The following is a 24,709-nucleotide window of genomic DNA, read 5'->3' on the forward strand; positions in this document are numbered from 1 at the left end:
CCATGGACATATTTTTAATAATGGCCTAATTAAGTGTTCATATTAAATGTCTTCATGTTCACCTTAAAATTTGTGTCACATAAACTAGAGCTGTAATGTTAAAACACAACAAATATAATGTACTTGTATATGCCAGTATCCAAAAATTCTGTATAAGGCAATAAATTTAAACATCTATGATTAAAATAAACAAAATCACACAACAGACTGATGTGAATAAAACATTTATTGAATTTTTAATGAATTTATTATGTACATGTAAAAAAAACATTGAGTGAGGCCTTAAATGAAATATTCACTATTGCAGTGAAAAATAAAACGTTAAGAAAAAACAATAACCAGGTTAATAAAACCTATATGATTATTTCTTAGCACAGTCAAGGCATTGATTTATATTCTGACTATAATTCTACCTTTGTCACAGCTTTACAGTAGCTATGATCCTTTATAATAAAAAAAATAGACAGAAGAATGATCATTAGAGAGAATACGGCAGCATATGACCAGCATGAATCAGTACGAAGAGATTCTTATAATATCACAGATAATCAAATTCTATTCCCTGCAAAGGGAGTTTATATATTAACAAATGCTTAGACCATCTTCATAGTTGTAACCAACTATACTAGACAAAAACCACAACAGCTGTGATGTTACATATATCAGTTCATCAATGACTTTCATTACTGATCCCATTCTGGTGTTAACATCATAATACTGGAATGGATTTCAGCACTCACTGGAGATTAATAAGCTTCAACAAACTGAATTACATATACATTTAAAATCATAATTAGGCTATCAGATGACAAGCTAAAAGTCTGTCACAACCAATTAATGTGTATATTATCCACTGGTAGTACTACTAGTTTTCAACAGCCTTGTTCTTTTTCTTCTTCGCATGTCCCATTTTTCGCCAGGTCTCAGCTGTCCTGCGGTCATTCCTTGTCACACAACTGAAGTCCAGCTCTTGGAGATTCGGTAATATGGATAAGACGTAGTATCTGTAATTCTGAAAAGAGAAGAAGCAGATGTATTTCAAGACAAGTGAAGTAGTAAATGTAATGCAAAAAAATACACAAAGATAATGCCTGCTTTCAGAAACTACAGCAACCATTCAACAAACTTAACCGTCTTTTACAAATAAACACCTTGTAAAGTTTACGTTTAAGATTTCAATTCACATTTACAACTCCTGTATACCCACAAGGCCAGGCAGAGGGGCAACAAATACATGTAAGGGGCACAGTTCATACAGGGGGTGGGTGTCAATCTAACTGATCACTTGGCACAAAAACCTTGACATACCTCTTCATTCTCCACAGCATTTCCATGAAGGGTGAGTTTTCTTAAATTTGTTAGAGATTTCAGTTTCTCAATCTCAGCCAAGGAAGAAATCTGGTTGCCATGAAGGTAGAGAATCTGAAGGTTTTTTAACTCTGTTATTGCCTGGAAAAAAAATACAAATAAAATATTTTACAACACACAATCTGAAACTTTCATTACAATGCCAGAGACATTTATGCACAAGACATTAGTTGGATTTTAGACAAATTTAAATAGGGTGTATCTCCAAATTTACAACCTCATTTAAAACCTTATCGAAAAAAAAAAAGGCTATGGAGGCAACCACTGTGTCACGACTCAAGTAAACAACAACAACAAAAAAAACCTGGGTTCTTAATAGCATGACTGGAAACTGAATGAATACTAGATTTGTTTTATCAGGGTCTCATGCAGCAATCACAACATCCTTTAGTGAGATCACAGTCAAATTGCTTGATGTAGAGAACCAGTCTCCGGGATCACATAGCGATCTTATATTTAAGTCAAAATTTCAATCATCAAACTTGGTATGTTCATTTCCTTTACATTAGCTGAAATTTGAACTTACCCAGACTTTACTTTGTCAAGCACTATTTTCAGTCATTACAAAAGAAATTACAATTTTAAAGTGATTTGAAATTTTGACCTAAGTCTAAGATCGCTTTGTGATGTTGGGCCAAATATTGTTCACGGGCATCTCTTGAGGTCAGTCTATACTTTTCAAAATACAAATATGGATCAAAAACTAGAGACAAAAGGTTGAATGATTCACAAAGTGCGTGCAGAATTAAAAAAAGTCATAACTCCGTACCAATACATAATATTCAATGCCAATACAACAATACGGCCTGTTTCACAATGTACTTTTGACTAAAGAGTCTAACTTAACACTAAACTAAAATCTTAGTGATCCCACCATCATTTTAGTTACCTTCTTAGCATACGTCACAAATGTATACTCAGTTTTCAACTGTTAAGTCAACACGGCAGCAAATTTACATTTTAGACTTGTGAAAACTTCCCAGTGAAACTAATTATTGGTCCCTATTGGTTGTTGCATATACAGACATTTGAACTTAATTGATGAAAATGTCATCATACTAACTGGATTAATAGCTGTGAGTTCATTAAAAGAGAGATCAAGCCAAGCTATATCTGAGGGCTTCTCAAACAGGGTTGATGCCACCTCTATCAAGCTGTCGATCTCTGTCAGAGCGTTGTTGTTCAGACGCAGGCACCTGCTGTTCGACTTGCCACTCTCGGCTTTCTGGGTTTTCACCTTCCTGGGTGAGTTCATACGCGGCGTCTCATCATAAACATCTGCGCACAAAAGAAAAAATGTCACCACACAATAAATTACTTATCACTTATTAAAATGATTTAAAGGGTTCTTTAATAATAGCGTTTTTTGTACTCTATATTTAGTTTGTGACATATTCTAACATGTATGGGTACAAATAAGCTTATGAGTCTCCATATTACGGGGTTAACAAGGCTCTGTCGGTAAGGCTTTATCGGCCCATAGCAGGCAGATCAAAACATAATGAACTGGGCAAGTGACGTAAATTAATGTGAACATTATCCAAACAACCACTGTGGGAGAACAGTGAATGCATGAGGGACTGAGCCTTACATTTGTCTAAACACTGTACCGTAATGCTTCCCTATTCACCTGCCTCTGTGACCAATATTCTGAAAGAACTATCGGTGTGTAAAAAAATAATCTCCAAGCCTGCACCTTTGGTGACACAAATCACAAGTGCTGTCATTTTCATAAAAATGGTATGCTTAAATTTCACTTTAAAAAAGTGCTTTAGTGGTTGAAAAGGCTGAAGATTTACAGTAGTCCCATCAGCTGGTACGTTGCCTTATGGTGATCCTGGTTGCTTGATGTCTTGACACACACTATCACATAGGCAGATTTTAACGGCTTTATGTGTGTAAAAATCAAAAACTGTACCTTGCTCTTTTCAGTTTATTGCTTTTGAAATCAGACATCTGATCAGCTCAGACCTAGCTTACATTGGATGTACAGGTGCTACATGTCAGCCTTTGTTTCAATAGGAACCTAGTTCATCTCAACATAAACCTGCATAACAAAACTGATATCATTCATCCGAAAGCCCAAGCCCTCCCCTGCCTTCACATTGTTGAAACTTGCTAAATGTATTTCTTTCCAGTTGACTGCCACACATCCAGAAATTTGATTGAAACAACCAGGTTCAAAATTAGTTATAAAGTTTGTAAAATTTGCAATGCAGGTCACTTAACAACCTTTTCAAACTTTAAAGTCATTTTACCATTCACTGTAAGGAGTACAGGTACAGCTCTGATATATTCTGAAAGACAATCATTTGAGCTATCCTTGGTATAAGGAGAAGATTTGATTTGATAATTGAATATGAATTTTTTTTTGGCATTGTATTAATAGTGATTTATGCCTACTTTGTTATGTCAAAAATTATAAATTTAAAGTTAAATTTAACCATGTTTTACCAGTGGGCTTGGTGAGTCTGCAGAATGAATAGTCTAGTGGTGGGACTATATCATTGTTACTGTCAATGGCTGGTCCAGCCATATCTCTCTTTGGCTTGTAAGGTACCACGCTGCAAAGATGACAAAAACAGGACAAGATAAACAGAGCTGAATAATTCATTTATGGACATACTGATAACAAGATTCCTAAACCTTTGCACATATATTTTAGTGGTTTATACCTGGTACAATGTAACTAAATGACTCAGGAGCATCTAACCAATGCAGTCCCTTAGTCAGCTTATACTGGCTTCCTCTGCAGTCATTTGTGAGATAAAACAAGTACATACATGTACATATACGTAACTGTTCTGCCTGAAGAACTGTTGTCCTATGGCCTAAGGTTTGTTAACCCAGTAAGTTTTAGATAATGTTGTATCTCCAAACTAAAATCATACATGGCCTCCATCGAAACATGTCCACTTTAATAAACAAAAAAGGTGAAATTAGACTCCTTGAAAACAATGGAAAAGTAAAATTTGTATAGAGTAAACGTAAATTGGTAAGCATACACAGTGAATCTAGGTCGATTCTGTTCTCACCAAAAGCAGTGATGTCATCTTTCTGTACTAAGGTAACACTAACTAAAATCCAATACCTGCTATAAAAATGACTGGCAGACAAAGAAGGCAGCAGTTCAGAACTGACTGAGTCAGAGGACCTCATACAAAGACAGGACACCCAGATGTCTGATGGCTTGTCTTAAGAGTGTTACTCAATCCAGACTCTAGGGAACACAGGAAACATGTCATTTGTAACCACATCCTCTCTAATCTGATGGGAAAACACACCCAGCTCTAGTACACAGATGTTAATCATCAGAATCTCAGCAGGAGAGGCACCATTTCACAGACACCCTCTTGCTAAGAGCATCTGGCTATAGGCCTGAGGAGTTTAAGTCACCAGCTGAGAAACACTGATATTCTTCAGTACACATTGATGGCTTCTGATATTTTCTACAAAATGTATCTACATAAAATATATGTAATTTTATTTTCTGCTTAAAATTTGGATAATGATATAGAATGACAGGTCATGAGATGAACTGTTTCAAAATTTTTTCATAGACCAAACTATTAAATATTGCAAAAGTAAATTTCAGCAGTCTCAACAGACAAAAAACACCAATATAAGAAAGTGTATACAGTATGCTCCTGTTTGTGTATACTACATCCTGTATATTTCCACACAGAGGGGGGAAATATGTTTATACAGATTTATGGCAAATAGCACAGGACAATGATCTATAGAGTCCAAGATAATGTGAACATTCACAAAATCTTTGCATACACATCTTAGTCAACACTGATTGGTTAGTGATAAATCCACCATTATGCTGAGTTATATAAACTGGTACGAAATGCAAAGACAGGCATTTGGCCACCATTGGTGAAGATTGGTACATGTAATATTTTGTTGAACTTGTATTACACTCAAGATTGCCATTTTGTCACAGGACTGTCAACTGTAGGCCTATGTGTAAAACCATGTAGTACTGTATATAAATGGTAAGTGTATCTGTAAACAATAATTATACGTGATTATCCTTTCCACAGTTGAAATTGAGAAGTCAGGTAAATTTTTAATTAGAAATAGGCTTTTTCACCATGAAAGGCAAGTGTATTCAGTGGGTTCCAAGTTCCAAAATTTAACTGCATTGCATTATAACTTACAATGGATTTTAAATCAAAATGTATGTAAAATCAAACAACCTTGGAAGCGATTCTTTCCTAACACAAGAAATGGACATTACTGATAAATAAATGGAGTACAATAATGCGGCCTAAATTGCAAATAGTGTATTGGCCCTACACTTGACACATGGGGCTCGCTTTCTTTTAGGTAAAGGGCCTAGCCAGATATAAAATTAAAAGAAAGTACAGTGAGTCAAATGTTTAGGGGTAATGATTAATAATGATGGCGTGCATTGCAGAAAGAGGAGGAAGCAATTCAACTGTTGATACAAAGTTATTCAAGCACAGTGGCAAGTAAAAGTTTAACCAACCAAGAAGTGCACAATGTAAGAATAAAAGCATGGGTGAAATATGTCGCGTAAAACCTGAACACAGTCAAATAATTCAACAGTCAAGCGTCTATGATGATGAGTCCAGGCGCAACATCGATTTCATAAACAAACCTGAAACGAGTACGAAAATCGGCCTCCCAGAAATACACACTTTAAGCCCAAAAAGTAGGTCAACGGACACAAACGTCGGTAGTCTTACCTAGCGTTGTACATCTTGCTCGCGACAAACACCCACAAGTTTATAAGACAGCTTTACACATCAGCCAGGGAGATTCCCTTGGTACAGAGAGAGTTAAATTGCGTTTCCCTAACGCAAAATCTTTAAACCGTTTACAACAACGAAAGAGTCATCTTGGCCATATTTGTCGTCTGGACAACCGTTGGATCATGGGAATGACTTTCAAATCGAGGCTGGCGGCTAGGATTCGAATTTAGGGATGTTGTTGTCATGAGAAATTATGTTTTGAAATGAAGTTAGGGTTTTATTTTTGGTTTTAAGTTACATTTTAAGGTAAGATATGTGTGTTTATTTCTTTGGTCTTGCATCGGTATCGCACAAGTCAGTTTAGGTTGAGTATTGTCACTTGCCAGAGTAACAACCTTTGCAAGTAGGACTTCGTGTAAATTACAACAACAACGTCGGTTATTTACCCATCGTACGCTGACTTTATGACCACAAAACGGAGAAATGGAAAGAAGAATAGTGACATGTATGTTAAGAAATCCCACTGAGTTTTGAATTCACTTCTAATGTAGACTTTGTCCTATATAATTTCAGCATTTGCATTATTTTTAATGTTTCAGAAAAGTGTGACAATAGGCCTATTTTTACATTGAACTGTTCCATTCACCTCTGTACATCACACTCACAGACCAAACAAAGGCGTGGTAAAAGTCATCATCATGTGGTTGCACTTCTTCAAGTTAGTTTAAGCCCTCACCCTGGTTAGAAGTTGTATACATATGGTGTTTGGCTAAGTACCACTATTTCATGTTTCTTTAGCCCATCTAATTGAACTCTGTGTTTCAAGATTATGACAGTCCTTGTAGCAGTAACACACAGCACATATCTAGCTCTGAAAAAAAAAGCTGCAAATTTCCAAACATCCTTTTGATGGAACTGATAGCAATGACGGCCACATTTTATCCTTAGAACACTCAGCAATTGTCAGAATTTCAAAAAAGCAGACTGAGGCCATCAGTTTCTTATGTTTATAATAAGATCAATAATACAAAAAAATTTGTAACGATGTAGACAAAGCCTGATAACACATCCATTTCTTGAAAAAAAAAGGCAAACAAGGAACCAGTAGTTGTAAAAAAAATCCTGACATGCTACAAACTGACTATATCCAGTATGTGTGATCTGTATGCTCTGATTTGTAAATCTCTGAATACTTCATGTTTCCATAATTTTCTAATATGAGCACAGCTGACACTTATTGTGTAAGTTAAAGCTGCTTAACGCCACCAACCCTCCAAAAAAGAACCCTTCTCAAATTTTTTTGTGTTATTTTCATGTTCATGTTAATTTCCTTAAGATCATATTTTTCATTGGCCACAGTGTAAAATAAATAATAATATTATTTCCCTACCAACCCCCAAATATTTTCTGATGAGGCTGTGTAAAACCTAACAACGCATTGTTTACAGATGTTCAAAGACGGAAATGTGGAAAACCCAGTTCTGGAACCTTTTAAATGTTCTGACCACAACACTTCCAGCTGTCAGCATTTACCCTCATTTCTCTACCTCTTGCCAACTGTTATCCGTGTTTGTCTTAACACCAAGGCATTTGACTAGAGTGATGCAGCCAACCCCATAGTTGGGCTAATGCTTCAACATATCTGAATCTGACACAGATTTAGAGCGTAAAAAGAAAGCAAGATGTCTGCCGTCAACGGTTTCACCTATTTGACAGTTTCTTAAGCTGTTGGTAATATATAACAGGCTGAGATTATTATTTACAGAATTTGAATAATCTCAATGGGGCGGTAATCATGGACTCTGGAAAAGTAGAAGGCCTGATTCATTGGGTAAGGTATTACGTGTGAAGGTCATGTTTCTAATTTTGTTTCACTGAAGAGTACTAAGGTTTAAATACATTGCTTTTAAGACATTATGTGAACAAATGTGCAAATTCTTCTCTCTTGTGAATGTTACAATAATCCTATTTATTTGTATTTTAATCAGACTCATTCATTGTCAGTCTGAAGTAAGTAAATTTTATATAATTTATAGTTATTTCTGAAATCTGAAATCATGTCTGTCTACTGTGTGAATTCTCGCTCAGAAAAAAAATGAAATGCATAAAGATCTGATGGAAATCATTTATCATATGTCAGCTTACTGAAATTATACTTTTAGCCGTTTTTACACCATTTCTGCAATAATTTGCTCTTAAAGCTAAAGCATCGATTCAGATTATTGTTCAAATTTTGCATTTTTTTCCTCCAAAAATATCGAGACTCAACAAAAAAAATTTGGACACGCATGCAGTCATACTCAAACTAAACATATTATTATTGCAGTTTTCCACTCACTGCTGTTCAGTGTGTGTTCACCCACTATTCAATTGTTAGCTTCCGTTTTATGAAACTGTAAAAGTTAACAATGATGAGTTTCTTTTATGTTTGACTGCAGATCAATGTTTTACAAATTGGGCCACCTATCTCCAGATTAAGAGAGCTTAGTGATGGAAGAAATTTGCTTAAACTACGATGTGCATTGTAAGTACTTGTTGTTTCCTTAAAACTTAATTGTGAATGTTTCAGAGCAGATGTAAAGATGTTCTGAATGTGCATAATCAGTAGGCTGATGATCAAAGGGCATCACCTTGTTTTATTTGTATACCAAATCATTAAAAAAACATTATTAAATAAAATAAATAAATATGAATCCCAACACTTGTTCCATCCTACAATTTAAAATGTCTTGTTTTGGGCCTTTGTATAAGTGCAGGCCAATACGGGCAAGCTAAAGGCAGTATAGGACATACTATATTGAAGAATATTTGAAACTGCCTGAACAATAGAATAATGTTTTACAGGTACCAGTTGATAGCCTAGAATGGGAATGTTAATATTACTTATGAAATGTTTGTGCTTTAATTTCAGGGAAAACATTGATTTTGAAGATGCAAGTTTGCCTCATGATCGTTTCAACACCATCCAAGAGTTTTTGGAAGGTACTTTTCTACAACTGTCAAACCCTTATCTACAACTGTCAAACCCAGATTACCACCTTTTTGGTTTGGAAATTTATATTTCCTTCCAGAATGTGTAATTCTTAACCATCTTTCCTTTTTCTTTTTTTTGTTTCAGAAATTTATCATATTGATATCAATCTCCTTGTTAAGTTTGATGACATAGTCCATGGTCATAATGAACTGGAAATTGCTAAGGTAGGTTCATTCTGAAGTAAGCCGTTACCACCAGTTTTCAGACAGTTTGTTTTAGAACCTTTCAATGCTCTTTGTATCACAGAATTATTTTAGTCACCAGTCCACCTTGAAGGTCATTATGATTACAGGGTAAAACACCAAATGAAATAAATAAATTAATTGAAGATCATTACTAGATTATGCTCCTACTGCCTGTGAGCATGTCATACATACATTTGTACATGTGGTAATAACTAACTAAAGAACTGTATTAAATTGAAAGGCAATCAAGTCAGATGTTTTGTCAAAGTTCTGTTTTGATTTGTTATTATCCCATATTATTTGATCCGGTTTTTGTTTTCTCATCATATGATTATGGCAGTCAGTTTTATAGGTGTAGAAAACCCCCTGTCCCCGGGCTAGACCACCATCCTGTGGCAGATTACTGATGAGCTTTCCCATGTACAGATAATGCACACAATATATTGGTGAAAGGCAAAGTGGTCTCCATTAAATGTTAAAGTGCGCAAGTAGCCACACAAGCGTCACTGGTTGTCACCATTGCCTCCACATGCAGTGAGTGCATTAGAATCTATGAATTCTGTTTTGTGTGCAAATAGCCACATAAACGTCATATCACTGGTTGTCACCATTGCCTCCACATGCAGTGAGTGCATTAGAATCTATGAATTCTGTTTTGTGTGCAAATAGCCACATAAACGTCATATCACTGGTTGTCACCATTGCCTCCACATGCAGTGAGTGCATTAGAATCTATGAATTCTGTTTTGTGTGCAAATAGCCACATAAACGCCATATCACTGGTTGTCACCATTGCCTCCACATGCAGTGAGAACATTAGAATCTATGAATTCTGTTTTGTGCGCAAATAGCCACACAAACGTCATATCACTTTTTACCAATGCCTCAAGATGCAGTGAGAGCATCGGCAAACACCTTTAACCATTAGACCATGACTCGATCATCCCCCTATTTCAGATTTAATTATCAATGTTTTATCATTGGCAGGTGACATTGCTGCTACTTACTGTGTCTGTGACTAAACACTTGAACATCGACAAGTTTATACAGCCGGTTTTCCAGCTGGACCCAGTTGTACAGGCCGAGGTGAAAGAATTGATAGAGTATGTAATGACAAGCTATGAGCAAAATTGTCTCCACAACCTCAGCTTCACAGTCTTCAGTCAAAAGATGAACGCAAACGGTAAGTTCAAACTTCTCACATTGTCTGGTAATGTGTTAATCCGGAAGATAATTAGCATAATTTTCCCCTGCTTTAAATTGAAATATGCAGTTAGAAGGAAGGTAACTGCTTATATATATTGAAATTAGTCCATACATCTAACAACTTATTGACAGTTGTATTGATGACCTGTAAGCTCTTTTGTATGTGATACGAGAGTGGTTAGTGTTTTCTATCCCAAAAAGACTTCAAAATTGTCAATCCAGAGCCATTATCATTTGTTGAGTACTGATCAGCCAGGCGTCAACAGTTTTTAAATTTACAAGGTGGTGTGTCATTTCGCCTGTGGCGTGGTGTACGTGTTCCTGCATAACGTTGAGATCTGACTGTTTCATGGAGATAGCATTATGACTATTAATGTGAATGCGGCACTTTACCCTGGCCAACCAAGCAAATTTACAATGATTTCATTATTGTTTAAAGATGTTAAGTGTAAAGAGCACGTGTTCACATAACTGTTTAACTGTATGTGGTAACATGATCACACTGTTGCATATGCAGGATTATGGCATGGCATGTTGAGGCATCTTTGCATGAGTAACCCGTGGTTTGTCTGCCTCTCTGACAGTGATGTCTGTGATAACAGGGCTATAATCTGTTTTGAAAACTTGCTCCAATAAAGCGAATCTGCTGCACTTAGTACGAAGCATGCAGATCCACAGAATAAGCACTGATGTCAAATTTTGTCTCTGAGGCATGTATTGAATGAAAGTCATCAAAGTGTCAACTTTGGGGTAATTCTAGCAGGATATGATCTGCAGACTTTCTAAGATTAGTCTGGATGATTTCTTTACTATCTACATATCTGTATTACGTACATGTATGTAATTAATATGGTTCCATCATAGCGTATTTGTAAGTCTTTAATACCAGTGAATCAGTAAATGGATCTGTTTCATATCTGCCGGTACTAACATGATTACTCTTACTTGTTGTATGAATGTGCTAATGTCTGTTGTTCATAATGATAAATCAGTGAGTCAGTATGAATGTGCTAATGTCAGTTCATAATGATAAATCAGTGAGTCAGTATGAATGTGCTAATGTCAGTTGTTCATAATGATAAATCAGTGAGTCAATATTAATGTGCCAATGTCTGTTGTTCATAATGATAAATCAGTGAGTCAGTATGAATGTGCTAATGTCTGTTGTTCATAATGATAAATCAGTGAGTCATTTTGAATGTGCTAATGTCATTTGACTAATTCACACATATCAGTGAGTCATTATGAATGTGCTAATGTCATTTGTTCATAATGATAAATCAGTGAGTCATTATGAATGTGCTAATGTCATTTGACTAATTCACACATATCAGTGAGTCAGTATGAATGTGCTAATGTCATTTGTTCATAATGATAAATCAGTGAGTCATTATGAATGTGCTAATGTCATTTGACTAATTCACCAATATCAGTGAGTCAATATTAATGTGCCAATGTTGGTTGTTCATAATGATAAATCAGTGAGTCAATATTAATGTGCCAATGTCTGTTGTTCATAATGATAAATCAGTGAGTCAATATGAATGTGCTAATGTCATTTGACTAATTCACACATATCAGTGAATAAGTTCTGTGTTCTGTATTGAGGATTTAAGTTCACTTCCATCTCTTTACAAGTACAAGCACACATATTTTGTTAGCCTACTCTGTAGGTAGTTTTACAGGCCATCTGTTCTGACTGAACGTTTTTGTTGTTGGGGTCTGCTGTCCAAAATTTTGTCCATAAATGTTATAAACATACCAGAACCTTTTATAAAAGAAGCTAAGTCGTTAACTCGATATGCGGGTGACTTTCTGTTGATTCTTCAGTTAGCATGTGTGAGGGCAGAGTTAAATGTAGGTTACCTATAATACCTTCATGCATTGCTTTTGAGAGGCCTCCATGGTCAGCCAGATTTATTAGAGGCCACTAACCCCAAACAGGCTCAGACAATGTACTTCTCTTTCAGCAGGGGTGGACCACACAGCCTGCCTTGGCTCCTTTGACAGCTCAAGTACGGAAGGTGACTCTCGTTCTCAGCCAATCAAAATACTACATGCATCAGCTGCTCATTCAGGCTTCACGGGAGCTAAGCATAACAGTAGTCATAGAGGCTGCAAGTTGTAGTATGGTGTAGAAAGTTATAACAAATTTTAAAATACACATACATTTAAAAGCACTTGTAGTCACCTATCATACATGTAGGAATTGTGCACCTGTGGTAAAAAAACATTTGACAGAAGTAATTTTAAAAACAGAGAGTGAGGTATCCTATTGAAAGATTTCATTTTGTAGAAAGAATTGAAGAAGTATATCCAGAGAAATTAGAACTAATTTAGCAACCATTTAGTTATTTTCAACATTTGCAGTGATAAAGAAAACCACCCCATATTTAGTTCAGACAGAACAACTCCGTAGTTTTGCCATTTTGGAATATGCATTGATATCTGACACTTCCCGATGTGTGTGTATTTAGGACAGAAATATGATCTACTCTGGGACTAAAAGCTCATCAGATATTTTGCATGTGTTTTATTCATGTTAAGCACAACGTACTATGTATTTATTTTGTGTTGATGTGGTTTTGTAAATGTCCTCCACTCAGTGACTGAATGTGTTGAAATCATCTGGTGTTGGCGTTCTTGTCTCTCTCTAATTTTACTGGTGATGGCACGCTGTATGCAGGACATGTGTCCTCTGTCTCTACACTCCTCGCTTTGCTTACCTCTGCTGAGATTGACCTTGTTGAGAATGCACATTCATGAGCCCTTACTCAAATGACCAGTATATAGGCACTGAACAACAGAAATATAAATACCTACATGTATTCACCCGAACTATACATGTGTAAATGTATTGTACATGTAGACAATGATATATCCGTCCATACTTTGAATTTGATCCACTTGAATTTTAAGAATAGTGAGATTATATTTGCTTGTGTTGCTAACATATCTGACACAAAGTTTCACACTTACATGATTTATGTACCATAATTCAGATTTTCGTTTGCTTTTCATTCGTTCAGAATTTCTACTTTCTTTGTTTTGGCTTTTGGTATATTTTCCTCACTTTTCTATTCTGTGACTCGGGAATTAGTCAGTCTGTTTTTTTTTTTCATTTTCATCTGACCACCACCTTGTACATCAAACTGCTTACAGTTTTGCTTAGTCACCTCATCAATATATACAATACTCTACTGTTCTTCTTTGTTTCACTTCCAGAACTAAGTGTTAAATGTACATAATGGTAGTAAAGTTGTTAAGTGACAATTTTATATTTTTGATTATTATAGCAGAATTCTCAAAACCTCCTTCCTTTAATTTGGACAGCAGTTTGTGATACATACATTGTACTCTTCAACTCAGTGCAATTATTCTTTCAAAGTTACATGTATCCTGTAAATTTGACAGTCCTGGAAATGTATTATTTATGTCCAAAAGTGAATAATTGCATAGAGGAAGCTGTAAGACTGATTACTGATAACGATGTCTTGTTGGTGATTTTTTCTCTTAAAGTGGGACATGCTGAGATCGTATTACTAGTGATATATGTGACAAAAATCTTGTGACATATTGTGACATTTCAACCAAACTGAAAGAATATTGCGGATCAAAAATTAAATTTATCCTTTTTGAAATTCATCAATAAATTGACTGCAACATGAAACCCACCAGTGAGGTGTACATACATGTACATGTGTAATTACACAAAAAGTTCACAAAAGTTCATCCTTTGTATGGTTTCTGCCACACAGAAATAGACTTATACATGTACAAGATTTAGCAGTTCTTTTTTTTTTTTTTTTTGGTTTCGAACATAAATGTGTTTTTAAAATTGAGAAATGAAGGAATGAGTTTTTATTATTATTGAGTATGTAACGTTAGTCCACATTGGCATTTTGCCTAAGTGAGCCTGATTGTGTGTTTCAGTGTTCAGCAACAGTCCCCAGGCAACAGGCCGTGGAAGTACTGGCTCTCTGAAGGAGTACATGTCTCCTCTGATGACAGACTCTGCCTCCAACTCACCCATCCCTATCCGCAACCTGTCCATTTCCTCCCCACAAGTCATGAAGGTAAAGATCTCATTGACGGAAAATTTGTACACTTCAGGGGATTAGTTAGATTCATTGATGTGTTATGTTTTCAAAATACATCGGATGTGTAATTCATGTACATGTGTATTTGTCGCATTTTATTTTCTAATACCTACAGAGCATACATGTATATATAATTACCTGCAATATAATTTTTTGCAAATTTGTTTTCTAGTCAGAAGCTCAAGGTTAGATCCTATTTTTAAATAAATATTACCAATGTTTGTTTCACAGATTATGGCAAAAGAAAAGGAAACAAAGATGAAAGCTGTGGTAAGAACCCTTCATTAAAGTTAACATTTTAGCACACAGACAGTTTGTAGGAAGACGCAAACAGTTTGCATTAGCTAGCATCTCACAGCTTCACAAATATACGCTCAACCAGACATAATATACTGATGCATTATAGTAACGGATCTATTGAAGATTACTGTACTGTAGATAAATTATTCAAGGCAAAATGTGTGCTTCAATTTCCCTCATGTTTCAAGAACATTTGTGTGTGCACATACATCTTTCCAGTGTACATGTAGTCATGTTTACCTCCACAGAAAATGGTGAAACAGAAAGAGTTAGAGATCAGACGGATGACCTTGGAGTTGCACAGTGAAAAGAACCTACGTGAAGATCTAGAGATGGAAGTATGTGTTAAGTCTGATGCCTTGAAGAGTAAAGGTTAGTATTAATACCCAGTGCTGTGTTTGTGACAGTTTACTTTCTTACTAGGGGGTTTGAAAGCAGCAGACACCATTAAGCAAAATGCAGAACAGGAGAATATTTAGGACTATATCCAGTAGTACTGCTGCCCATTATGTCTTTAATATTGACTTATTGACACTGACTGACTGTTGCAGTTAAGTCAAATAATTTTTTCTTTTGTCGTTTTATCCCATTCTCTTTTATTAATTTGGGTCTGTCATTCTGTGGTTTCCATGCCACAACTCACAGAAATATTGTCCGATCTAGATAGAATTTGGTGTGCATGGTGATTTTGTTGTTGTTGTGAGACTTCAGATCTAGTCTGATAACCTGCCCAATCTATGCAACAGTTTTACATATTTAATGAATATAATGCTATAATTTTGTGTGCAGGTTTAATTTGTGGAACCTCAGATCAAGTTCGAGAACGAAATGAGTTTTGCATGACATGTGATAGATGTGCAGTTTAAATTCTTGCAATTTGCTGGTTTGTTTATCAGATCAAAGAATAAAAGAACTTGAGAATCAGACCAAAGCCGTCAACCATCTCCAGCAAGAGAATGAGTTTCTTCGGTTAGCCATGGAGGAGAAAGAAAATCTACAGGAAGAAGCTGTTAGGTATTGTGTTGACATGTGAAAGTCAGTTACCCACACCCTTGAGTACTCTGGATTGTTGTTTTAGGGAAGAAGCAACTCTATGAACTGTTTTAAGCCAACTTCAGGAAATTCCTTGTGAATGTTAAGATAATTTCCGCTGTGATACAATGCCTACTGTTTTGCAGCGATGGTCGTCAGTTTAGGACGTCCTCCCTGAACAGAAATCATTAGCTGGTCTGATTAATTATAATCTTCCTGTACGAATCACCTAACTCTTATAATGGAAATATAAAAGTTAGCTGTTGCTTACATGTCTGATTACAAGTTTGTGTTAACACTGTTGCTGTTCTTTTTCAGACTTCGTGCAAAACTGGAGGAGTTCCGCCACCAGAAAGATGCTTACAAGTCCTTAGATGAAGAAAACAAACAACTTCTAAATGAAATACACCAACTTAATGAACAAGTAAGTTCTAATAGACAAAAGGCTTTGTTAAACTTCAGAGAGATCGGGAAGAAAATAAAAACTCATTTGGGACATTTATAGTTTGTTCACCCGCACCATTAGCATACTTTTGTATGTTTGTGAACAGAAAAGCTCGTAGAATTTGAAGGTTAAATGTTACAGAATTTCAGGTGATCCTGTTTGGTGTTGATGTGAAGATGAGATACAAACTCGTGATCCTGTTTGGTGTTGATGTGAAGATGAGATACAAACTCGTGATCCTGTTTGGTGGTGATGTGAAGATGAGATACAAACTCACAACCAGAATTTCAAGACAAATTTGTAGTTTAATATTAATTGAGAGCGAAGTATGAACCGTGTCTCCTACATGTACAAGCTTTTCTGCAAGATGTGTCTTAGAGCTAGGCAAATGTAACTAATTTGATGTAAAGTTCTGGATAATACACACTGTACCTGTGATGCCTGGTACCATTTTTGATTGACAGTTGTTTGCCTTCTTTGAAAAATTCTTGAGCATTAAAGAAGAATCAATCAGTTTTCAAAGTCTCTTGATACTCTTGTTTTCATTTTTAACCTACTATTTCATGTGCAGTTCTGTTTCATCTGAACACAACTTGTTTGGGTATGTGAGTAAAGTACTGAAAATCTGTGTGTATGTTTGTGACTTCAGATAGAGGCACTGGTTGCATTCAAAGACAAATGCGATGTTTTAAATGAAGAACTGTCCAAGGCTCAAAGCGTCATAACCCGGCTAGAGGCAGAAAGTAGAAATAACAAACAGGAGCTGGAAAAGATGGCTGAGGCCAAGAGTGCCACTGAGTCACGGTTCAAACACCTGCAGGAACTATACAAACAACAGAAAGACCAGTATGAGGAGCTGCTCAGTAACAAAGGTGGGTGGCTATGATTAACAGTTACGATGCATGCAACTCATCACAAATCCTTGGTGGCTTTCGTATAATTTGTCGAACATGAAAATATCCCTGTTGTAAGGTTAAATAAGGAAGATATAACATCAAGTAAACCAGTTTGGCAGAAATGATGTCGTAAGATTTCAGTGTAATTTGTAGCTTCATATCCAAGAGTGGTGACTCGAAGTGTTTTGGCCTGATGTTACATTTGGAAAAAGTCTGTAAGTTTTGCAAAAGAGGTACTGATGCTCAGCCAAATGATTTTAATTTTGACAAATACAGTTCAGTCTTTGGCTGAACCCATGTATTAATTGCTAAGGATTTAGAACTTGAGTAGCTCTTAAGTAAATGACAGTTGCTCGTGTAGATAACAACAAGTTTATAGTAATGCCATAATGCTGGCTGCTGTTGTATAAGTGAAATATTCTTGAATATGGTGTAGAATACCAGTCAAATAAAAAATGTATGTCTTTCATTTCTACATTTGCAGTGGATAAAAGTGGGAACAGTGGAGAGAATATGGGACTGGTGATTGATAAAGTCGTGGGTGAACTACAGATAGAGTTATCCCAGCTTCGGGAAGAATTGGAGAGAAAAACCAGAGCACTGGAGGAATCAACCAAGCGACAACAGAGCATGGGCAAAGAGATCTATGACCTGGCTGAACGGGAGAGACAAGCTTTGGAGAAATGCAGACTGGCAGAGGAAGAGCGAGATATGATTAGAGAAGAGCTGGAAAAGAAAGCCAGACATAGTGAGGAGAATGAGCAACAGATCAGTGACTTGAGACAAGAGAAGGAGCGGCTAATACATGAACATGAGGAAGCTGTTCACAAAATGGAAGCTGATCACACGTTACATATAAACAGACAGAGGGTGGATTCAGAACAGGAGCTGATTCAGTTACGAGAAGAGATGCAAAAGCAAATAAGCTCCTGGCAAATGCAGGTGGAGGATTTGAACTCTCAGCTGGCGTCTGAGAAGGAAGCAAATCTGGACCTGAACAATAAGCTTGTGTGTAAAGCACAACAACTTGAAAACAGTCAAAAGGAAGTGCAATCACTCGTGTTATCTTTTGAGGATTTGAAACAACAAAAGGAAGAAGAAATTATTCATATGAAAGAGGAAGTAAGTGCCATTAAGACTGAACTGGAGGAATTGTCAAGTTCTAAAGACCAAGAAATAATAAGTTTGAGGACAGTTTTTGAAGCAGAAATATCAGAAATGAAGAGAAATCTAGAAGAGCGGGAAATTCAGTTTAAAAATGCAGTTGAAGAGCATCAGACACTTCTCAAAAAGCAAGAGGATGACCATGAAAATAAATGTCATGATCTGACAGAGACCTATGAAGCTAAGTTAAAGAAACAAGAGCAAAGACTGAGAGAGGAAAATGAGGTGATATGCAAAACTCTTCTGGCAGATCAAGAAGCCAAGTGTCAAAGTCTAGCTGAAGAACATATACAGAAATGCAAAACTCTTGCTGAAGAACATGAACTCAAGTGCCAAGCACTTACAGAAGACTGGGAAAGGAAGTGTGAAAGCCTTGATGAAACTCATGAATTGAAGCATCAAACTCTTTCTGAAGAGTATGAATTTAAGTACCAAAGTCTTGGTAAAAATCATGAACTGAAGTGTCAAAGTCTTGCTGAAGATCATGAACAGCGGTGCCAATCACTGGCAAAGGAACATGAACAGAAGTGTAAATATTTAGAGGACAAGTTGTCTGCTAAAGAATCAGAGATGGAAGAATTGAATTTAATGTTGTCAAATGAGAGAGACAATCAGGAGCAGAAGAGACGAGAACTTCAACTGGAAAAAAGCTCTAGTGAGAGTCAGTTATCTGCTATGCAGCAGGAGATACAACAGCTAGTGGCAGAGAGAGAGGAGCTTATGGTCAGACATGAAGCATTGTCAAATCAGCTCCAACAAGTCAGTGAGCAAAGAGATGAAGTCGTGACTTCAAATAATGACTATGCCCAGCAGATAGCTGCACTGAAGAGAGCAGCAGAGGAGCAAAAATCTGATTTGGAGGAAAGGCATCAGCAGGAACTGTCCTGTCTTAAGAAACATCACGAATCTGAGCTTCTGTCAAAGGAAGAAGAGCACACAATTCAGCTACAGGAAATCTTACAACAACATGCTGAGCTACAAATCACACAGTCAGACGAACATAAGGCCACCATAAAACAGTTTGAGGAGAAGGTCCTGTCCCTTCAGAATGATGCAGAGGAGAAAATATCAGCTCTTGTATTGGATAAGGACAATGAAATAGTCCGGTTATCTGCACTTAAAGACGCCGAGATGGCTGACTTGCAGTCTTCCTGCGAGAATAGGATTGATGAAGTCAAAGCAGAGCTAGAAAAGGTCAATCTTACCTTTGAGAAATTCAAGTCTCAGTCAGAACTGAAAACCAGTGATTATCGGTCTCAGCTAGCAACGGAGGAAAAAGAATTTCATTCTCAGCTAGCAGTAAAGAAGGAGGAATTCCAGTCTCAGCTAGCAGCAAAGGACCAGGAATTTCAGTCTCAACTAACAGCAAAGAAGGAGGAATTCCAGTCTCAGCTTGCATCAAAGGACCAGGAATTTCAGTCTCAACTAACAGCAAAGAAGGAGGAATTCCAGTCTCAGCTAGCAGCAAAGGACCAGGAATTTCAGTCTCAGCTAACAGCAAAGAAGGAGGAATTCCAAGCCTTGCTAGCAGCAAAGGACCAGGAATTTCAGTCTCAGCTAACAGCAAAGGACCATGAATTCCAGTCTCAGCTAACAGCAAAGGACCATGAATTCCAGTCTCAGCTAACAGTAAAGGACCAGAAATTCCAGTTGAAAGTACAGCAATTCCAGTCTGAGTTGGAAAGAAAGGACCAGGAATTCCAGTCTCAGATAGCAGCAAAGGACCAGGAATTCCAGTTGAAAATACAGGAATTCCAGTCTGAGTTGGAAAGAAAGGGCCAGGAATTCAATTCTCAGATAGCAGCGAAGAATCAGGAATTCCAGTTGAAAATGCAGGAATGCCAATCTGAAATGGAAAGAAAGGACCAGGAGTTCCAGGTAAGGAAACATGAATTCCAGGAAACACTGACCTCCATGGAACAGTCGTATCTAGCTGACCTTGCATCCAGGCAGAAGGAGCATGATTGCACCCTGGCCAGGATGGAAGAGAAGCTGCAGGAAGGATTGAGGCAGAAGGATGAGGCATGGGAGGTTAAGTTGAAAATGGAAGTAGCCGCATGGCAGGATAAACTGCAGGAAGGATTAAGGAAGAAGGATGAGGAATGGGAGATAAAGTTAAGGACCAAAGTGGCTGAGTGGCAGGATAAACTAGAAGCTAAGCGGAAGGAAAAAGAGGCAGTTAGGGAGGAATCTCATAACCTGTGTGTCCAAGAAATGGACCAACAGTTCCAGGCAAAGGAAGCCAGCTTAAAGGAGAGTTACCAGGAGATGCATGAGGCCTGGAAACAAGTCTGTGCAGAGAAGGACATCTTGGAAGCCAGACTCATTGAACAGGCTCAGTCTATCAAAAAATTGGAAGCCAAGATACAAACAGAAACAAAGGAGTTGAGACTGGCAAGTGAAGAGGAATGTGCTGCCAAGGAGGATCATTACCAGTCAGAGATAGCAAGGATGAATAAGGAGCTTGAGACTCTGGGCAACAACAACAGCGAGCTTCAGGACATCCACGACTCTGTGGTGGAGGAACTGAGAGAGAAGAATCAAGAGATGATGGACATGAGGCAAAGGCTGGAAGAGGTCCAGGCCCGGGTGGCTGAACTGGAGATGAAAAACACAAAACTAAAAAACAGCTGCAAGAAATCCATGGAAAAGGCAGATATGTGGCAGGAGAAGTTTGACAGCTTTATGGTCAAGACTGAGAACAAGGCGGCCGAACTGGTGGAGAAGATGCGTGCGTCCTGTGAGGAATATGAAGAAAAGCTGCAGCAGGCGGCTGTCGATGCAGAAGCACAGACATCTGTGTATGAGAGCAAGTTGAAGGCGTCGGCCCAGCAGGTGACAGCAGCCCAGGAGGAACTGGCGAAGGAGAGGCAGCTATTTGAGGAGCAGAGAAAGCATCTAGGCGAGGAGCTGGAGAGGTTCACCCTAAATCAGCACTCCCTCGTGGTCAGTGCCCTTTTATCTTCCCTTTTATCTTCCCATGTGATGTGTTAGCTGAATGTTCACACTCTTAGTTAGTCAGAAAAATAGAGGTTGGAGGAGATTGGGGGTGGAGGGAAAAAAGGAATGGGTGGGGCAACTTTGGCACACTACATACTTATTCTGTTCTGCCAGTCTTGCAGTTGCTATGAGTTCAAGTACAGCTCATGTTGGCTTCCTCTCCAGCCGCACGAGGCAAGGTCTTGCAGCAACCTGCAGATGGTCTTGGGTCCTGCCCGGTTTCCTCCAACCATAATGCTGGTTCTCGACGCATAAGTGAAATTTTCTTGAGTACGGTGTAAAACACCAATCAATTAAATATATCGAATCAAATCAATCACAAGGGTATGTGGGGTGTGGGAGTTGTAAAGTTCAGGTCTCTGTACTTCTGGAATATAGCTTAGTATATCCCTGTATATATGCCTTGGCCTTTTCAGAGTGAAGTGCACGATCTCACATCAAGGGCCAATGAGAAAGCAGCTCGCTGTCAAGAGCTGGAAGCACAGACTCACCAGTTACTGACACAACAACGACAACAGGCGGAGGAATGGCAGCTGGAGAAGCAGGGGAACACTGAGCTCAGGGAACGTCTGCAGCTAGAGCTGGAAGTTCAGGCTGCCGAGATGAAGAAACGGGCAGATACTTTTGCACAAAAGGTAACATGTGTCCATCACAGCTGGCTGTTTTGCATTGTTTCCAGACTGTTGCAAATGGGTACTCTATGGTTTGAGCAATTCGCACAGTTTTCTCAGAAATAGGCAGTGTAATGGCTCGTTATATCGCAGGTTAATCACAACAGGAGAAAATTTTATTTGGATTTTTTTTAATTATATACTTTTTTTCAGTTTTTCACCCATTGAAATATACGGGTAGAAGTGTTGTGTACTTTATCATTAACCCTGTTAACGCTGTCATGATTAAGATAAGAGAGTCACCGGCTGACTGTTTACATTTAATAGAGTGTGAAAATTCTTGAGTATGACATTAAACAGCTATCAAAAGAAGAAAGAAAGAGATCCAACAGTATGTTATTAAAGAATATTTTGATGAATTTGTGATGTTTAAATCAACAATAATTTACCTGTGTATGGCTTTTTTACCAGCAATGTTAAGAAAATCTGAACCGGGTGCCCTCTGTCTGCTCAAGCCTAGTGGAATGCATGAATTAAGGTCAACCTATAAACTATTGTTTCACTGGAAGACATATGGCAGGTACTTGGGGGAATTGTAAATGTTTGCCAGAGGTTGTGTACTGTGTTAAATGAGACCAAAGATCCACGTTGTGTAATACACTGGTACCATACATTTGTAGCTGAAGAGTATTGAGCTGAGTGCCCAAGAAGAGAGAAAGGCCTATGAGGAAGAGCTGAACAGCCTGAAACAAGCTCAGATTGAGAAAGAGAAGCAGTTTGCTGAGTCTGTGAGAAACCTCACTCAAAAGGAAACAAAGGTAGGAAACCCCTCCATCTCTTTTTCCTACCTCACTTTACTGCACACTTCAAACCATGCAGTGAAATTCAACATAGTGTACATTTATTTTTTTATTTCATTATAAAGTATTATGGTTACAGGAAACCGGGTAGAGAACAAAGTGTACATGTGTTCTATATTGTGTATTGAAGTCTTTATGAAATGCAATTAGAAGTTTTAGATAGCAAAATACTAAAATTTAAAAAATGATTAAGGGTAAAATGTCTTTGACTTGTGTGGATATATGTGTGCATACATGTGCTTGAGGTTTAGTTTGACTGCTAATGATGTAGCTTTTCACAGCAACCATGACAAGGACATTTTCTTATTTAGATACAGGGCGAGTTTAAATCAAGTGAGGAAAAACTGAAAGCAGTTGAAAACAAGCTTAAGTTGAAAGGAGAGAATGCAACAAAGCTTCAACAGCAACTTGAGGAGCTGAAGGCTGATTATGAGAAGCGCCTGCAGGCCAGCATCAATGAGCTAGAGACGGAGAGGGCGGGGGTGGAGACCTACCGTAAAAAGTTTGAGGCTCTGGAGAGCCAGTTCACCCCTCTGAAGAAAAAAATGTTACAAGAAGAACAGAACCACAAGAAACTCAGTGAGTAAATTCTTTTGTTTAATATGGAATAAAATATTGGTCATCATTTTGTACGCAGAAAAAAGAACATGCACATGAAAAACTTCAAAATGATTTTTATTTGAAATGAATGGATGCAAGTTGATCAGATCCAGTATTACACCTGCAGCTTTTTCAGCCTGGCTGGTGGGGTCAGGGTGGTTTTCACTGGGAGCCATTCTTCTTCCTCCACACATACATTAAACCTCCACCTCCACCATTTTAGCAAACATGTATGTTTATTGATGAAATGTGCACATGAATTAGTGCAAGTATATATAACTGATTGGTGTGCATATGCTACAGTCCAGGAGAACCGATCCCTGGAAGTGCAACTGGCCCATGCCAACAGGCAGGTCAAACAGTACAAGTCTGAGCTGGACAAGGCTGGACGGGCACTACTTGGAGAGAAAGAGACAGGACAAACTAAGAACAGTACTTCCTCAGGTGAGCTTGAATACTTAAATGTGTTCCGGGTTTCGTTCCTGGTTGTGTTTGCAAGATTTAAGGCCTGGTTAATGGGTTATTGATAGTGTTTCATCTGTTGCATGTATTTTTATTGCTGTAATAGGCTATTTGGCTATGATCCGCCGAATAAAAAATGATGTTACCAAACTGACTTCATATATCCTGTAAGCCTCGTCAGTAATGGACTCTACTGGTCATCATCTTGAATGCAAACTTTAAAATAACATTGACTGACTGAAGAACATACATTGTTTCAACTATCGAAACAATTCAGTGTTTTGTGTATCGGTCTAAAAATGTAACATGATTTGAAATATTTGGTAAGTAATTCTATTCTGTTCCCTGTTCTTCCTCCAGCTTTACTACTCCATTCCCTGTTCTCTGTCCATCCTCCAGCTTTACTACTGTATTCCCTGTTCTCTGTCCATCCTCCAGCTTTACTACTGTATCCCGTTCTCTGTTCATCCTCCAGCTTTACTACTGTATTCCCTGTTCTCTGTCCATCCTCCAGCTTTACTACTGTATTCCCTGTTCTCTGTCCATCCTCCAGCTTTACTACTGTATCCCGTTCTCTGTTCTTCCTCCAGCTTTACTACTCCATTCCCTGTTCTCTGTCCATCCTCCAGCTTTACTAGTCCATTCCCTGTTCTCTGTTCATCCTCCAGCTTTACTACTGTATTCCCTGTTCTCTGTCCATCCTCCAGCTTTACTACTGTATC

The 24,709-nt window shown here is 37.7% G+C and overlaps 2 protein-coding genes across 2 annotated transcripts in view; one reads left to right on the forward strand and one right to left on the reverse strand.

The window, feature by feature from the left end:
* Nucleotides 1-211: 211 nt before the first annotated feature.
* Nucleotides 212-6,263, reverse strand: LOC135473153 (leucine-rich repeat-containing protein 51-like). The gene is made up of 5 exons (XM_064752988.1): nt 6,087-6,263; nt 3,823-3,932; nt 2,432-2,646; nt 1,309-1,449; nt 212-1,012 (listed from the first exon to the last, which is right to left on the reverse strand). The coding sequence occupies exons 1-5, from the start codon at nt 6,098-6,100 to the stop codon at nt 866-868; spliced, it is 627 nt and encodes a 208-aa protein (XP_064609058.1). The 5' UTR covers nt 6,101-6,263; the 3' UTR covers nt 212-865.
* A 42-nt stretch (nt 6,264-6,305) lies between these two features.
* Nucleotides 6,306-24,709, forward strand: part of LOC135473659 (uncharacterized) — a 47,622-nt gene continuing 29,218 nt past the window's right edge. Inside the window, exons 1-18 of the mRNA XM_064753523.1 lie at nt 6,306-6,398; nt 7,858-7,923; nt 8,531-8,616; nt 9,004-9,074; nt 9,211-9,290; nt 10,299-10,494; nt 12,491-12,541; nt 14,451-14,593; nt 14,849-14,887; nt 15,166-15,289; nt 15,814-15,931; nt 16,268-16,373; nt 17,044-17,266; nt 17,775-21,400; nt 21,871-22,089; nt 22,746-22,883; nt 23,237-23,504; nt 23,829-23,969. Of these exons, the coding sequence (XP_064609593.1) occupies nt 7,888-7,923; nt 8,531-8,616; nt 9,004-9,074; nt 9,211-9,290; nt 10,299-10,494; nt 12,491-12,541; nt 14,451-14,593; nt 14,849-14,887; nt 15,166-15,289; nt 15,814-15,931; nt 16,268-16,373; nt 17,044-17,266; nt 17,775-21,400; nt 21,871-22,089; nt 22,746-22,883; nt 23,237-23,504; nt 23,829-23,969 (5,665 nt within the window). The 5' untranslated portion in view covers nt 6,306-6,398; nt 7,858-7,887. The remainder of the gene's footprint in view (nt 6,399-7,857; nt 7,924-8,530; nt 8,617-9,003; nt 9,075-9,210; nt 9,291-10,298; nt 10,495-12,490; nt 12,542-14,450; nt 14,594-14,848; nt 14,888-15,165; nt 15,290-15,813; nt 15,932-16,267; nt 16,374-17,043; nt 17,267-17,774; nt 21,401-21,870; nt 22,090-22,745; nt 22,884-23,236; nt 23,505-23,828; nt 23,970-24,709) is intronic.

This window comes from Liolophura sinensis, chromosome 8 (genome assembly GCF_032854445.1).
Source record: "Liolophura sinensis isolate JHLJ2023 chromosome 8, CUHK_Ljap_v2, whole genome shotgun sequence".
NCBI lineage: Eukaryota > Metazoa > Mollusca > Polyplacophora > Chitonida > Chitonidae > Liolophura > Liolophura sinensis.

Excerpts from the sequence above, each read along its gene's own strand:
- LOC135473153 (XM_064752988.1), bottom strand. Across the intron at positions 1,450-2,431 it reads AACTCACAGCTATTAATCCA|GCAATAACAGAGTTAAAAAA; the intron begins GTTAGTATGATG and ends TTTTTTTTCCAG. Across the intron at positions 1,013-1,308 it reads ATGCTGTGGAGAATGAAGAG|AATTACAGATACTACGTCTT; the intron begins GTATGTCAAGGT and ends TTCTCTTTTCAG.